The sequence below is a fragment of the Apium graveolens genome, chromosome 3, assembly GCF_009905375.1.
Source record: "Apium graveolens cultivar Ventura chromosome 3, ASM990537v1, whole genome shotgun sequence".
NCBI lineage: Eukaryota > Viridiplantae > Streptophyta > Magnoliopsida > Apiales > Apiaceae > Apium > Apium graveolens.
Window position 1 is genome coordinate 155,376,728 of NC_133649.1, and position 17,086 is coordinate 155,393,813.

At 32.1% G+C, this 17,086-nt stretch overlaps 1 protein-coding gene across 2 annotated transcripts in view; it reads right to left on the reverse strand.

Annotated features, from left to right (window-relative positions):
• Positions 1-17,086, reverse strand: part of LOC141712878 (phytyl ester synthase 1, chloroplastic-like) — a 50,468-nt gene that overhangs the window by 14,482 nt on the left and 18,900 nt on the right. For both annotated transcript variants that reach the window (XR_012571714.1, XM_074515986.1), the window contains exons 6-8: positions 13,369-13,475; positions 12,565-12,686; positions 9,294-9,402 (exon numbers count right to left, since the gene is read on the reverse strand). Coding sequence is in view for 1 of the 2 variants with exons in the window: in XM_074515986.1 (XP_074372087.1) it covers positions 9,294-9,402; positions 12,565-12,686; positions 13,369-13,475 (338 nt within the window). In the remaining variant the exon portion in view is untranslated. The remainder of the gene's footprint in view (positions 1-9,293; positions 9,403-12,564; positions 12,687-13,368; positions 13,476-17,086) is intronic.

The following is a 17,086-nucleotide window of genomic DNA, read 5'->3' on the forward strand; positions in this document are numbered from 1 at the left end:
ACAGAGTCAACAATAGTTTCTCTTCCCACCTCATTCATTTCTACTCTCTCGATGGATATTGCTCATTCATCCAGTAGTGATTGTATCCCGACGGATAAGCTTAACAGCAGTTATCCGTCGGATAGCATTACCACTCACTCGACGGATATCACTTATCCGTCGAGTATCTCTACACAACTTCAAACTTCAATTATTTCAAGTGCAGAAGATTTAGTGGTTGTACAGTCACTCTTAGGACTGAGAGAAGAGAGTGTATTGAGTGAGAGGCTGGGTTGCTCCCAGGCAAAAGGAGAGGAAAAGAGTGAAACTCAGCAATCCATTTATTCAGGATTGGCAAAAGGGAGTGAGAGGAGTCCCACCTTAGTAGGTGAAGGTGAGGGTGTGAGGGTGGGGAGCCGGGGTGAGACCCTGATGCAACAAAAGAGAGATTATGAGAGAAAAGCAGGTATAGGAGAAATAAGGGTGGATCCAGCCATTGCTAGTGAGTCAATGATTGTGGATGATGCTAAAAAAGAAAGACAATTTCAGCAACATTACAAAGCTGTAATTGATAACATTTCCTTGGATGCTGACACTTTTACTCATCCTGTGTCAGGCTATCAATTGTTGGCTGCTCAGGGCAATGTGGAGGCAGAACAGACTTTGAACTTAGTACACACCTCAGAATCTCTTCAAAGAGATAAAGCTGCTGTCAATAGGATGTCCTTCTCAAGCTGGTGAGCCATCTGAAGAATTTGAAGTAAATTCTAATGATGATGACTCTGTTTCTTTGGATGGAAGCATGAACTTAGGGGGAGATGCAGGCCCAAGTTCTGTTTCAGATTTACCTGAATGAGCATGGACAAAGGAATCTACACCAGGACAATTTGGTGTATCCTTGGTTAAGCAAGTGATGGCTATTCAAAAGGCCCTTCAGGAAACTTCAGATGCTGGTACCAAGGCTATTCTTCAAGCTCATCTAGACTCTCTACATCTCATGAAGATCCAGCAGTTAAGACAGAATCTGAGTATGGATGAACTAAAAAGGGATATAGCTGACTTGAAGACCTACAATTCTGAGAAGCTGGATTCAGTCATGCCATATGGTACCATGCAAGATCTATTACAAAGATTGAGGAGAGAATCAGATTCTGAAAAGAAGTTGGCCAAGCTGGAAGACAGAGTTCAGGTTATTGAGAATTCAGTGGCTATCCTTCTTCAAAATCAACAGACTCGGACAAATCTTCTCATGCAACTGGCTAAAGCACAAGGCCTAACTCCTCAACTTGATGATAACAAAAAGGGGGAGAGAGAATCAAGTAAGGGGGAGAAAGAACCAAGTGAGGGGGAGACACTTCAAGTTCAAATCAGTAAAGTAATTATACCTTCAATTACTGTCTCCAAGTCAACAGTTGCAGATAGTATAGATCTGATTAAAGCTGCAGCAGCAAAATTGAAAGTTGCTGAAAAAGGAAAGTTGAGTTTGATCAACTGGAATAAGATTGATGAGGAGATATAGAAAAAGTTTGAACTTGTCAAGGAGCCAGTTAAGTCAGCCATCCATCACTCTCAAGTCAAGCCAATCAGTGTGAATGAGATGAGTATGAATTATCTGGAAAAAGGACAATCTTCCTGCATCAAGTCTCCAAAGGCTGAAACAATTCTAAAACCAAGGGCAAGTTATCCAAAATCATCTTTGAAGAACCCCTTGGACACTGTGTATGAGACACCCAAGCCTGATGAGAAGAAGCTTCTGTCAAGATCTATTGTCTTCTATAAAGATCCAGCTGATTCAGCTTCAAAAAGGAGAATTGCTAAGATATTCAGAAATAGAAAGGAAATTTGTATGGTAGCTGGACATCCACAATTTGCTCAAGCAAAGAGAGAAAAAAAAAGCCAGATTGAAGCAGGTGAAGAAGCAAGCTGCTCTAGTGCAAAGAAGTCTAAACTAAAGAAAGAGCAGATTGTTATCTTGGCCAAGCTACAGGCTGTGAATTCATCTCAACAAATTCCCTCTCAACCATCTGAAGCTGCTGAATCAAAGAAGAAAATTGAAGAACAGAAGAAATCCCCAAGGAAGAAAGAATTGGCTAGAAGAATAAAAAGGAAACTGGATATTGCTGACAAGGAATTGGAAGATCAATTTCCTAAGGAATCCACACCAGCTACAACTCAAGCATCAAAGCCCTCTGTGGTATCTGAAGACATAAGGGTGGTGGATCCCTACAGGAATATTCATGGTGAACCTATTGTGCCAAAGGATGAGCCAATAGAGTGGGATAATATACCAATTCCTGACTTCAGCTTACCAATCCTTAGCAAGCCAAAAAGGACAAAGTCAAGGGCAGTCAAGAAAGTGAAGCTGTCACCTCTCAAATTCAAATCAGTAGTTAAAGCTCAACCCAAAGTCAACAGGGGAGACTACTTGTACTTGTGTGACATCAAAGAATTTTCAGATCTAAATCTTTATCTGGATGAACTGGATGAAGTAAGGGGAATTGATGCATACAGAAACCTACCTGAAAGGTTGGTGTTCAAGTACAAAGGAGGAAGGGAGATTCAGTGGCCACTTCACAGGATTCTTCAAGAGAGCCAAGTTGTGCTGATTAAAGTTTATTCATCCTTCAAGAAAAACTTTGGGTTCAATGTAACTGCAAGAAGACTAGTATTGAGGAAGATTGAAGAACTAAGGAGTATTAGAGCTAAAGATGCACTCCCAAAGACTCTAATCATCCCATACACATGGAGAAGAGTGCATCTAAGGCCCTACTGGCTGATGGAGTTCATGGATGACAAAGGTGTGAGAAGATTCTTCAGGTTAGAAGACCAATTGAGTATCTCTAGCAATGAAACTCTCTTGGAAATGCAAGAAAAGCTAGATCTCTCAGAATCTGATTAACTGGAATTCCACAGGCAGCTCCAAAATCAGATTGAGGAAAATAACAGAAAGCTTGGAAGAAGATCCAGACCTTCAAGAAACTAGAAAAATCTGCTCAGGCTAGAGGAGCATCTTGAAATGACTGTGAGCCAAACCTTGTACACTTTGATTATTTGAAGCACTTTCAGTATTATCTACTTATCTTTAAAAGTTGTGTATTTAGGATGTTTTGTTATCATCAAGTACCTCTTAATTTATAGCTACAATTCCAGTAGACATAAATTGGGGGAGATTGTTGTGCATATGTTGTGTACTTAATGATTTCATAAACAAAACATCTAAGTGGATTTTACTTAGTGAAATAATGTAGCACTCGACGGATAAGAATTATAGTCCCGACGGATAACTCATTATAGTCCCGACGGATGTTAACTTATTATCCATCGAGTGAGTAGCTTATGTAATAATAAGTCTGTAGCACAGTTCTGTATACATCTTTGTATAAATTCTGTAGTAGCCTATAAGTCATGTTGACTTTAACTAGATATGCAGAATAGGTTAATTAATTGTATATAAATGATGTTTTGTAATTCTGCATAAGTGAAATGAAGTCAAGTGCCAAAATAGCTACCGACGGATGATTAACAAAACCATCGACGGATGATCAAATGACTATCAACGGATGTTTAATATAGCGGTCAACAGATGATCAATGAAGCCATCAACAGGATGCTCAGAAAGTCGACGGATGATCATATATCCAACGGATGTTCATAGAATCCAACGGATGATCATGTAAAGAATTCAAACAGCAGTTGAACTAGTGAAAGCTGAGCACAGCCGTCGAGATGTATACAAATCTACTGTGGAAGCCCATTAACTGGGTAATAGAGGACGAAAAGCAGCAAAGCTTAAGACTGATAGTTTTTATATTTATTCAGTCTTTTTGACTTTGTAATCTTGGTAATATATAAACCAAGAATGTAGAAAATAGAATGTCAAGAGAGCTGAGACACACAAAAACAGAGAAATCTTTATAAGCAGAATTATTAGCATTTCCTTGTATTCTCAGCAATTGAATTTGTAAGCAGCTGTGAGCATTCCTGCATACAGAGTCCTCTCGATATATAATATATATCTTTGGTGGAATTGTTTAAATCCACCAGAAAGTTTTTAAAGACTCTTGTTTTTAATTACTTATGTTTTGATTCAACTAAGTTTCTATTCCGCATTGTGCAAATCAAAACATTATATCTATATTTGAGTTGAACATTTTTATTTCGAGAAAAAGGTTCAAGAATTCCATTCAACCCCACTTATGTAATTCTTGCTATATTGTTAAGGGACTAACATATATATTCTATTACAAGTGTGAGACATATTAAATATTTTGGTATAGATGTCAAGTAAGACTATCTTTACAAAAAAATGATAATTTAAATTGAATGAATATTAAAATATGGAACGTCATATTGATATAATTATGACATTAATTAGTTTAAATGTGTAATTACATATGGAAAATATGGTGTTTAAATGTATAATTACTTATGGAAAATATGTTTAACAATTTGAAGCATAGGAGATGTAACAATTTACAGTAGATAACAAATTTTTTTATATATAAAATATTCACAAAAGAAATTGTTTATAATAAACATGATAAGGTTTAACAACCCCAATTAATGCAGATATGATTTGGAAGATGAACCTCCTGATAATCTACAACAACCTGATCAACCTGATCTCTTTAGTCACATGTAAGCCTTATCTAATTATATATTACTTATCTTAAAACTCTCATGTACTCTATATAAGTCTTGTAATCTGAATGATTAATATAAGTGACTTCAAATTTCTTTATGGTATCAGAGCCTTAAACTATAACGAGTGTCAACTATTCTTAAATTTATTTAACTTTACTTTATTTACTTTATTATCAAATGGCTGGACATATCCTGCAAATCTTAATGTTGCTAATTTTGTTTCTTTGAAACTCTCTACTTCCAACTATCTCTTATAGGAAACACAAGTTCTATCATTGATTGAAAGTCAAGATTTACTTGGTTTCATCACTGGAAACACACCATAACCTAAGACTATTGCTGGTGGTGAAAATGGCGCAGTACCACATTAATATTTGGCGGCTGGACATGCACAGATAGATTGGTAAAAGCTTGGATTACAGCAACCATTTCAGAGGAAGCTCTCGAAACTGTTGTTGGTCTTACCACTTCAGCCGACATCTGGAAAGATTTATCTAATACCTATTCATTGGATTATGAGGATCGCGACTTTGAATTACTTCTCAAACTTCAATAAAAGAAAAAGGAGTCTGCTTCACTTGATGAGCACGTTCAAAATTTCAAATTCACCTGTGATCATCTTAATGCTATTGAAAAACCCATGCTTGATCGAAAAATGTATTTTGGCTTTTAAGCGGTCTTGGCCCAAAATATGAATCTATTTCTATAGCTATGCTTAAGCTTTCTGTTTCCACATATAATGATTTAATTCCCCTATTGCATAGTCATGAACTGATATGTGCATCTTCTTTGTCTGAGCATCCAAATCTCATTTTAGCATTAATCGGTGAACGTTCCACTTCACGCAATCACTTCAAGCGTGGTTCTTGTTCATCATTCAATTCAAGAGGTCGAGGTTTTACTCCTGCTAGTTCACGACCCCCTAATAGTATGAATCATTCTATTGCTTGCACCTCCCCTCTGAACTCTCAGGCTACTGTCCAATGTCAGATTTGCAAGAAGAGGGGTCATGTAGCTCTTAAATGTTGGCATTGGTTTGAAAATAGCTATCTGGATTCTTATATACCTGAAGCATTAGCCGCACTTTATATTACTCCACCTGATGATGGAATCTGGCATCCTAATTCTGCAGCAACAACGCATATTACTGACAATCCAGGTACTTTATCTAATCTAAGGAATTATAATGGTTATGATTCTGTTATGGTTGGTAATGGTGAAAAATTAGACATCACATATACAGGCCAGGAAATTATTTTGTCTAAGCATTCACAATTATCTCTGCATGATGTGCTTGTTATTCCTGATATAAAGAAAAACTTGATATATATTCCTCAACTCACCAAAAATTATCCTTGTTGTGTTATATTTGATGGTCATGGTTTTGTTATTAAGGACCTAAAGACGAATCAAGTTTTGGTATCGGGGAGTAAGAAGGATGGACTGTATTACCTAGACAAAGTTCATGTTAAAGCATTTTATATAAACCAATTTCGTGTGGTAGATGCGAATACTTGGCATGGACGACTAGGACATCCTCAAACTAAAATTATAAATTATTTTCAGCAGAATAAATTTATTTTAGTCAATAAAAAGACCGATAGTCTATGTAAAAGTTGTGTTTTAAGTAAAAGCTCTAAGCTTCCTTTCTTTCCTTCTAGTTACCGGGAAAATGCGCCGCTTGTAAAGATCCACTGTGATCTCTGGTGTCCAGTTCCCATTTTATCTAATCAAGGTTTTTGTTATTATATAATTTTTGTTGATGATTTTTCTCATTTTTCATGGATTTATCCTTTCAAGCACAAATCAGATTTTTATCGGATATTTTTAAATTTTCAAGCTATGATTGAGAAATAATTTCAGAAAGAGATCCAAAATTTTCATTCAGATCAAGGTGGCGAATTTTTTTAAGCAGGAATTCATCAATCACCTTATGTAAAAAGACATTATTCATCAGTTATCATATCTAGGTACATCTGAACAGAATAGTATAGCCAAACGCAAACATCGGCATGTGGTTGAACTCGGTCTTGCGATCATGTTGCATGGTTCAGTGCCTAAAAAAATAATAGTTTGAATCTTTCTTCACTTCAATATATCTTATCAATCGGATTCCTTCTCCTTCTCTAAATATTTAAACACCATATTATCTGCTTCATAAGAAGCAACCTACTTATGATTTTTACGCACTTTTGGCTTCCAGTGCTATCCTTATTTTTGATTTTATATGAAGGATAAGCTTGAACCTCGTTCGCTTCCTTGTATCTTTATGGGTTACAGTGATAAGCACAAGGGATATAGTTGTCTTCATATTTCTACTGGTGGGGTATATATCTCTCGGTATGTTGTTTTTGATGAAGTGAATTTTCCTTTAATGCCTCTTCTCCTTGGAGCATTGATACACTTGCTTCTGATGAACTTCAAGATTGGCTCTCACGGCATGGTGTGCCAACTTCGACAGATCCATCCATTATATTGTCTCTTGATAAAAATCATGCATGACTTTTTAATCAAGAGCTAGTACCCTCATCTACGTGCATGCCAATGACACAAACTATTAATGCTAACTGTCCACCACCCATCACACGTACTCATCAGATGACTACTCAAAGTCGTGCTAGTGTCATTAAACCCAATCCAAAATATGGACTTGCAGACTTATAATCATCAATTCCTTGCAAACCTAAAATAATCAAAAGTGCTCTCAAACATACAGGCTGGTATGCAGCATGCTTGAAGAAATGAAAGCACTTCATGATAATCAAACTTAGGTTCTTGTACCACGAAATCCCCATATGAATGTTATTGGATGAAAATGGGTTTATAAAACAAAACTTAATGCAGATGGGTCACTGGATCGATTAAAAGCCCGACTAGTTGTCAATGGTATAATCAAAGGGAATGTGTAGATTTTCTAGAGACATTTAGTCTAGTCATTCAGCCAAACTTAATTTGAACTGTATTAACAATTGCTACTGTCAAAGGATGGAGTCTTCGACAAGTTGACGTGAAAAATACTTTTTTCACGGATTTCTTACCGAAATAGTGTTCATGGAACAACCTCCAGGCTTTGCGGATGATAAATTTCTTGATCATGTTTTTCTCTTAAAGCGTTCTTTGTATGGACTGAGACAAGGTCCACACACTTGGTTCGATTGGTTTAGTTTGTTCATTCTTGATTATGATTTTCAACGCAGTGTAGTAGATCCATCCATGTTCGTATACAAAAATGATGACTCTATAATGATCTTGTTGGTGTACATTGACGATTTTAATGGGATACAATACAAAAATGCTTGATGAATTTGTCACTTAACTGAGCAATCAGTTTGAAATCAAAGTCCTTGGTAATTTAAATTATTTCTTGGGCATACAGGTTCAAAAATTTACTGATGGAATATTTCTCTCACAATCCAAATATGTGGATAATTTGCTTCATACCACTGACATGCCTGATTGTAAACCTGTTTCAACTCCTATGTCAATAAAACCAACCACTTCTGCTTAGGGAGATGCTTTGCATCCTGATGTTATGAATTATAGAAAGATTGTTGACATGCTGCAATATCTTACTCTTACTCGACCCGACTTAGCTTTTGTAGTGAATGTTGTGTGTCAATATATGCATACTGTGACACATTCCCATTTTATGATGGTTAAGCGCATCCTTCAATATCTAAAAGGGACAATATTCATGGGGTTGCATATTCTGAAAGATAGTTCTTTAGAACTCTATGCATTTTCGGATGCTGATTGGGCTAGTTGCCCAATTACAAGATGATCGACGACGGGACATTGCACCTTCTTAGGTTCAAATTGTATTTCCCGGAGTGCTAAGAAGTAGCCAACTATTTTTCGGTCGAGTGATAAAGCCGAATATAGTGCGCTTGCTTCTACAACCGCTGAATTGACTTGGGTGCTCTTCATAAAGTGATATATTATTATAATCTACTCTTCAAATGACTGTCAATCCTATCTTTCACTCTCAAACTTAACACATTACAATTAATTATCACTTCGTTCGAGAGAAGGTTGCACTTCACACGCTTATAACAAAGTTTTTTTCATCCTCTTAGCAAGTTACTGCTATTTTACCAAACCGCTTGCACACTCTCATTTCAATGGTCTGAAGTGCAAACTTGGACTCTCGGATTACCCCCGCGTCTAGTTTGAAAAGAGGGAAATAAACATGATAAGGTTTAACAACCTCGGTTAATGCAGATATGGTTTGGAAAATGAACCTCTTGATAATCTACAATAACCCGATCAACCTGATCCTCTTTAGTTGCATCTAAGCCTTATCTAATTATGTATTACTTATCCTAAAACTCTCATGTGCTCTATATAAGTCTTGTAATCTGAATGATTAATATAAGTGACTTCAAGTTTCTTTAGTTTGTTCATCTCATATTTAAAGCTCTTACACTCTCACTTAATATATTCTTCATTTTTTGTAGATATAACCATTAAATATTTACAAAAACAATGTATACCCTCATTGCGTTAAATAGTGTCCTAGTAAGTTATATTGTAATTTGATATTTATAGGGGATAATGTCCAATTAATCACCAAAGTCTATTTAAACATGATAAAATGTTCCAAAGCATCACAAAAGAACAAAAATGACATAAAAACTAAGAAAAATAAGATAATGAGAACAACTATATACCATGAGAAGGTTGTGTCTGCTGTCTTGAAAGTACCGAATTATGCAATCAGGTACAATACTTGAAAGTCGTTCGGCATCAGATTTACTTGAAAATAGGCTATCTTGACCACTGATATATATATAAATAACATAAAAAGTTAACATTATCATATGGAACTTAAGATATTTGTTAGAGATGTTGAATTATATTATTCCTTATAAACGATATTATATTTAGTTAGTATTTTCAGTATACTGATGGTTAATTATTAGATTTAGACAAGTATTGAAAGGGTGAACCGCAATTAGACCATCAGAATATCAATAAAAATAAACTAATAACAATAAGCAAATGATGTAAGATGATTAAAGATAAGCAAAAATTAAACTGAACATCATAAGAAACTGAACCAAAAATAAAATCGCACCAATTAAATATTAAACAGGAAAAGCGCTCGCAAAATGTTGATTTTAATCAAGGTTTCCAGATCTTACAATATTGAAACCAAAACTATATTGTGTGTGTATGTATTTATGTGTGTGTCTATTTTAAAATGATAAAAAATTGAGTATAATTGTTCATTATAAGGTACAACTAATAGGTAAAGTTATACTCACTAACCTCATAATTATATGAATTGCCTACAGACTATGCATTATCCTAGTAAACGAAAATTTAAGCGCACATAAACTTTTGGGAGGAATTGCATGGTTTAAACATCATCCTAGTAAATATTTAAAATTATTTTCTACGGTTTTTCTTATATAAGAAAAAATCTTTGGGAGGAATTGCATGACTTTTTTCGTTATATATACATGTGTGTGTGTACTTTGTGTTAGTTGGTTATTTTATATTTGATTCCTAACAAGTGGTATTAGAGCCAAGATTTATGATTGATAAGGTTGGAATAATTTCAAGATATACTTGTTTAATGGGGGGAACAATTCTAACAAATGGGATAGTATAATGTAGGATTTACTGACAAGAACCTTATAAAAATGGGAAGTTATGTAATTACGTGCCACATGGATTCCTAGTCAGCCCTTGCATTGAAAATCAAGTATAATGCTCATGGGGAGTTATTTCTCAAGAGTAATTTTTCGAACTCGAGATGGAAAAAATGGGAGTGATTGTTTGAATTGTTACAATGGCTTGTTTAGTTGACAAAATAATTTTAATAAGCATATTATTATTTTTTTGGTGGCCGAAAGATTAAAGAACAAGGATTAAAGGGCATTCTTAGTTAATGCACATTATTCAAATTGATATATATATATATATATGTGATGAATAGTGTTAGTAAATAGGTCATTAAATAAGAGTTTACATTACTTAGAGGTCAGAAGTAAACAATTTAAAGGTTTTTGTTCAAAGGAAGCAATAAGGGATGTGTGTTAATATCTTAATTGTGATATTAAATTCGATTGTAAAAGCGTATTGGGTTGAAACAGGGGATTGTTGGGTTCAACTTAATATTATTATTCTGGCCTCGTAGACTCCGTGAAATTATGGATTACAAATTATTTTGTTTGCCTATATTATTGATTCGATTGAAAGTCTTAGTCACAAAGTTTTGATTATTTAACATCAAAAATGTTATATAACAAACATGTTAAAACTTGTATGGCAAGTATTATAAGTCTTTGTGGTAAGTTCGGATGCTATATACACATAGCCATAATAAATTTGATGGGTATGCTTAAGTATAGATGTTCAGAATTCGTATGGAATGTAGTTCTCCCAAGTAGATTTGTGTTGCTAATAACTAGTCTAATGAACAATACATGTCTCGAAACTTTACGAGATATGATTGATATATCATTAAAAATAGGTTTCTTTTATAGCATACATTGAGATGTGAGGTTTTCCGTATTTTATTACTTTTGTGTGTGCTTTGTGTTAGTTGGTTATCATATATTTTATTTCAAACATGAGGTGACCTAGGGAAATGGCAAGTCATGATTATGTTGAAGTAATAAGCTTGTTGATAATTTGCTTATCTTCTCTTTTTGTGTAATATTTTTAACGCAAGTCCATAAAATTGATATTGATAACAAGATTTTTGAAGATTATATTTGGGATTTGAATGCCTAAATATAGTTAGTTAAAGAGTGTGTTAGCTTGGGGGTTACAGGGCTGGTTTAACAGTAAAGCTAACTAAGCGGTCTCTTAGGGCCCCACATATACAAGGGCCCCCAATATTTTTTGTCCTTTATATATATATATATATACATAAATATTAATTATTTTTATAAGAAAATTATTTTAGTTAAAAAATGTAAAATAGAAAAATTCTCCGAAAAAAATAATATCAAATTGGTATTAGAAAGTATAACCTAGATATACTTTTAACAAATTAAAAAAATAAATGACATTAATACTCTTGTGATACGTGTGCAATTTAGTTTTTGAAAACTATTACTTAACTGTTGTTACATTTGCTGGGGCTTATCAATTTATCAAAAAATGTGCTCTTTAATACCAATAGCAAACGTGTTGTTTTTCAAGAAATCTAAGGATAAATAGTTTAAACCTACATAAATTTTAATTCTTTTTGCAATGTATTCACTTTTTCAAAATAATTAATTAAAGTAAAGAAAATTGAGTTATCATTTTATTTTTAAATAATAAGAATAGCCAAGTACTTTATCATTTTATTGAAAGATTTATGAAATATAAATTATTGTTATTATGTTATCATTATATTTTTGTAAAAGTTTTCTTTATTATGTAAGGATGTTTTTATTAATTAATTTGATATATATTAAAAAATAAGGGCCTCATTTCTAAGATTCGCTTAGGACCTCAGACTTGGTTGAGATGGCCATGGGGGTTACTGTTATTAATATGTAAGTTTTATAATTTGATTAAAGGTTTCGATATTCTACCAATATGAGTATTAATGTCTTATTACTTTTTTCTAAGCAAGCCCTTTAACTTCTTCATCCACATCCCACTCTGCTATTGGAGTTATATCTATTGTATATTTTCTTGTCAAGTCGTGAAGGAGTATATTGGATCAAATATCGTAGATATAGGCTTCTGGAAAATGTTTCTTTTGGGAATAATTGAATTTTTTAAAAGGTCGGGTAAATTTATCCCGGTCTGATTTTGTTCATCAGTGGACTCATTTCCAAATATGATAATGGTAATACCACATTATTCTTTTTTAAGTTTCTAGTTTTATATTAAACTATCATGTGAATTTCTAACTATTTTTTCCTTAGAAATAATTTAAAATACGTACTTTTCAGCATAATGATATTGACAATAAACGGGAGAAATAGTAACCTTGCTAGCAAAAGTACTTCAGCTTTTATAGTATGCAGACGAGACTTTAAATAAAAATCACTAGCTTTTTGCAGATTTAACTTCCACTGGAAAGTACCTCGAGGTATATTATCAGCCAATACCTAACATAGTATAATAAGATTAGAAGTTTGTAAATTGAATATGTACAAAACTAACATTAGTTTAAACTCATTTGAGCATGATAAATAATGACAAATAAAAATTATGATAGTAACATTAAAGTGTATACCATGTAACAAGAAAAAGTTAGATGACATAATATATTATTCATTATTTGCTTAAACCTAATGACATATGTGTGTATATGTCTAACATTAATGTACTCAAACACCTTGAGGTAAATTCATGATGAAAAGACCTATATAGTCAATATAAGATTCACAAAATAAAAGTATGTTATGAATTTTTTTGATTATAACACACACACACAAATATATATAACTTCTATGAAGATCCATATTTAATTGTAGTCCTTAAATACCATTGATGTACTACAAGTTGAACAAGCGCAAAACATATTCTCTTAAGAAAAGAATGTATGATCTTCAAAATTTCTAATTTAATTGTACCCTCCACATAACTCGGTCAACTCGGTCATATATATTTATTGACATATTACATTTAATATTTTAAATAATATCACGTTAAGAATTTGTTTTGATAATACAATTAAATAATATCTAGACTATATTATATTAATATGTTATTTCTTAAATGTTAGTTTTGATGTGCATAAGTAAGATTGAGATTCTAACATATAAAAACAAAATCAAGTTGGCATACCTGAATACTTGGCATCACATCAGTTATGTTTTTAAAAAAAATTCCAAATACATCTCGAATATGCCAACCACTTTTTATGTTGACCATTCCAGCCTTGAGTGGGTCACCTGAATATTAAACAATCTTTAAGAAGTGTTGCCAAATCATGACAAAATACAAAATAACAAGTATCAAGTTTATCCAATTGTTTATTGGATACTTGCCTAATAATAGAAAGAGAAAAAAGCTGAAACAAGTAAAATTGTCAGATACAACATCAATAATAATTAAAAATTTAGGTACAACAAGAATTTCAAATTATTGTTAATCAAACTAAAACCTGATATTACACTATCTCAATTTTAAAATACATGTTATTAGTTTACATTATTTTAAAGTGTGCATATGTTGTACTACCAAATTTTTACTTCAAAAATTAAATGATCATGTGATACATGCATGCATTGAAGCATTATGCTTATTAGGACGAGATGTGCTTATTTTCTTACATAAGTATCATTATAGTTAATTTTTATATTTTTTATTTTCATGAATAGCGGGTCATAAAAGCATACATTATACTTATTATTAATGTAGGTGTAAGTTAAAAAAACCATATTTGAAAATATATCAACAGTTGACGTTAAAGAGGCAATATACCATCTACATAGTTTGATAATAATTGTTGAAATTTTACAAAAAAAACTGTAATATTCCATTGAAATCGTCATAAAAGTTATTTTTTTTATATTTTGACCCCTTCAGTTTTATACTTGTTTGCACACTATACTGGTCAATAAACATGCCTGGTAGTAGTATATAAATAGTAATAAGTTTTCTTCATTTAAAGGTGTGCATACGAGTTTCTATAATATTTTACATGTTTCATATACATGTAGGCTTACATCAGTTTTCACGATTTCAGGCCAATAAAAATTTTTGTTCTAAAAAATCAACAATTTTACCTACATCACTTGATTAATCGGTATAAGGTACTTTATCGACTTCATTTTGAGAATCTTATTTATCACGACATATTTTAATTAAAATAACTTATCAAGCTTAAAAAATTAAATATTATTACATGTTAGGAATCAAAAGGTATTTTTGATGATATACAAAACATATAGCATAATTTGTACAAGTTATTTCTACAGCATCAATAGTTAGTCATCCTAAAGAATAGGCGTTGTTTTGGTAGCCTATCAACAGGTAGGAAAATAACATATTTTTGTGAAATTTTATTTTAGCTATTAATAGTATTTTTCATTAGAAATCATGTTGACTAAATGGATATATAGAATATGATGGTTAATTGTAAATGTAAGATGTCATGTAATTCTACTTAATTAAAGTGAGTCTCAACAGCTAATGAAGAAGTCTATCAACCGCTATAACTGTTCAACGACTAAATTACACAACTTGATGGCTAAGAATCAAAGGCACTGTCAATTGTTAGATGCTTCAAATAACCACTGATCGTGACTAGACAATATTTATTGATCAAATCTGACAACTCATATGGATTAAAAGGAATCTCAGAAAAAATGGAAGCCAGGACAAAAAATCTATTTTCTTGGGAAACTCGAAGAAGAAGAAACAATACTTTTGTATGCAAGCAAATTGGAAAATTCTAAGATGTTATCTTTCAAAGACAAATTCATCCAGTTTGAGTAAGTCACATACGAAGGAGTGAAGAAGTATCTTATTGGACCTAGATTAATGCATAATTTTGATTATTTTGTTGCCTAGCCAGATGTATCTTGGTGGATGTGTGTGTGTGTGTATATAGGCCGCACTTAACTTAGAACCAATCCTTAAAATAGAACCTTAAAACCATTACAATATAAGGTGAATTTTTGCTACTAGAACTCTAAATTTTAAATAGACTCTTGGGATCTAAATTTATATACGTCGTTGTGTATGCTTAAAAATATTTCAAAATATAATACATAAATATGATATTTTGCATGTACAGTTCTGTTGTGGAACCCTAATTAATACTACAAATAAACCAAATTCTAATTTTTTTAATAGACTTTCTAAATTCAATTGTTAAAATATCTCATAATTTCAATATAAAATACAAAGTTCAGCCGAAGAATACAAAACTACAAAATAAGGCGAGTTCTAGAGAATCTTGGATAACTTACCTAAGATGTATAAGTTCTTAGAGTTCGTAGCCTAATGTGTCTAGGACAAACATTAAATATATATATATATATATATATATATATATATGTGTGTGTGTGTGTGTGTGTATGTGTGTGTATAGTGAAGTTTTATGGAGTCTACTATTTTATTGGAATCCTTGGAGTCCATATAAGTTCTGCAAGTAAAATATAGCTTAAAATATTACAAAACATATTATTTTTCGAATGATGTTTCAACAAACATCAATATTTTATTGAATATCTTGCAGATTGCATAAATTTTATAAGTAGAACATTGTAAAATATATTAGTCTACAAAATATGTTTAGTTTGCAGAACATTAATGTTCATGTTGCACAACATACATGTTTAGTTGCTGAACATACATATTGTACTCGTAAACGTATAAGATTTGCATGATTTTGTTGAAGTAATGATATTTGTGAAACATGTTTTGCAAGATAACACGTTTTACAAGATATTTTATTTACAGAATATTGATGGACTCCGAGAATTCCAATAAAAAGATGGACACCATAGAAGTATGTATGTATATATATATATATATAAATAAATATAAGCCAAGTATAGCAGTGTTAGAATTCAAAAATATAGAGTGTTTTTTCAATATACACTTCAAGTGGAATGATCAAACAAACCACATGTTTTCTCTACTTTAAGTTGTAAAGTTTCTATTCTTATAAGCCTTGAAAGTTAGTTAGAGCTTAAAATTTATGATTTGTATTAAACCCTCCCTCCCTTTTTACGAAATTCATTGTTAATTGTCAGAAAATAATAATTGGTATCAGAGCAGGCCTCTAATGTATAAGAGGTTTAAAGATCTATTGAACCAGCCATGGGAAAGAAGGATTTTGGTGTGGAAATTTTAACCTTGGAAAAAGATTTTTCTTCTCACTGTACCGTGAAGATAAGGCTGCATCTACTTTTACAAGATGAGAAATTTGTGGAATGCATTGAGAATGAGCCACAGACCCCTATAAAGACTGTAACAGGCGTGACTGATGTAGATTAAAATATAGATCAAGATATGTTTATTCAAAAAATCCAGCAAACTATTCTCCTAAGAATGCGGAAGAGGTTAACAAGGACAAGGGAACCATGAATATCTGATACAATGACATAGACTCAGATAGGGTTGTCAAACGCATAATCCGGATACAGATCTGGCCGTACCCGTATCTGAATCCGAAAATATTTGAAGGACAATATCCGGATCCGGATCTGAAAGATACTATCCGGATACAGATAATATCCAGATCCAAATCTGAATCCGATTTTCAATCAGATTTTTACTTTAATATTAAATATTTGAAAAATTGTAAAATATATAGTAAAAATTAAAAAATAATTTTTGAAAATTAAAAAATAATTTTTGAAAATTAAAATAAGAGTTAAAGTGATTAATCCTATTTTAATTTAGTCAAAAAAAAAATTTTATTTATCTTTTTAATATAATTGTTATATTTAAATTATTGAACTTTAATGATTTTTTTATTTGTATATACTACTTTTAAAATTATATAAAATTTATTTAAACATATTATTTAATATATATACATATATAC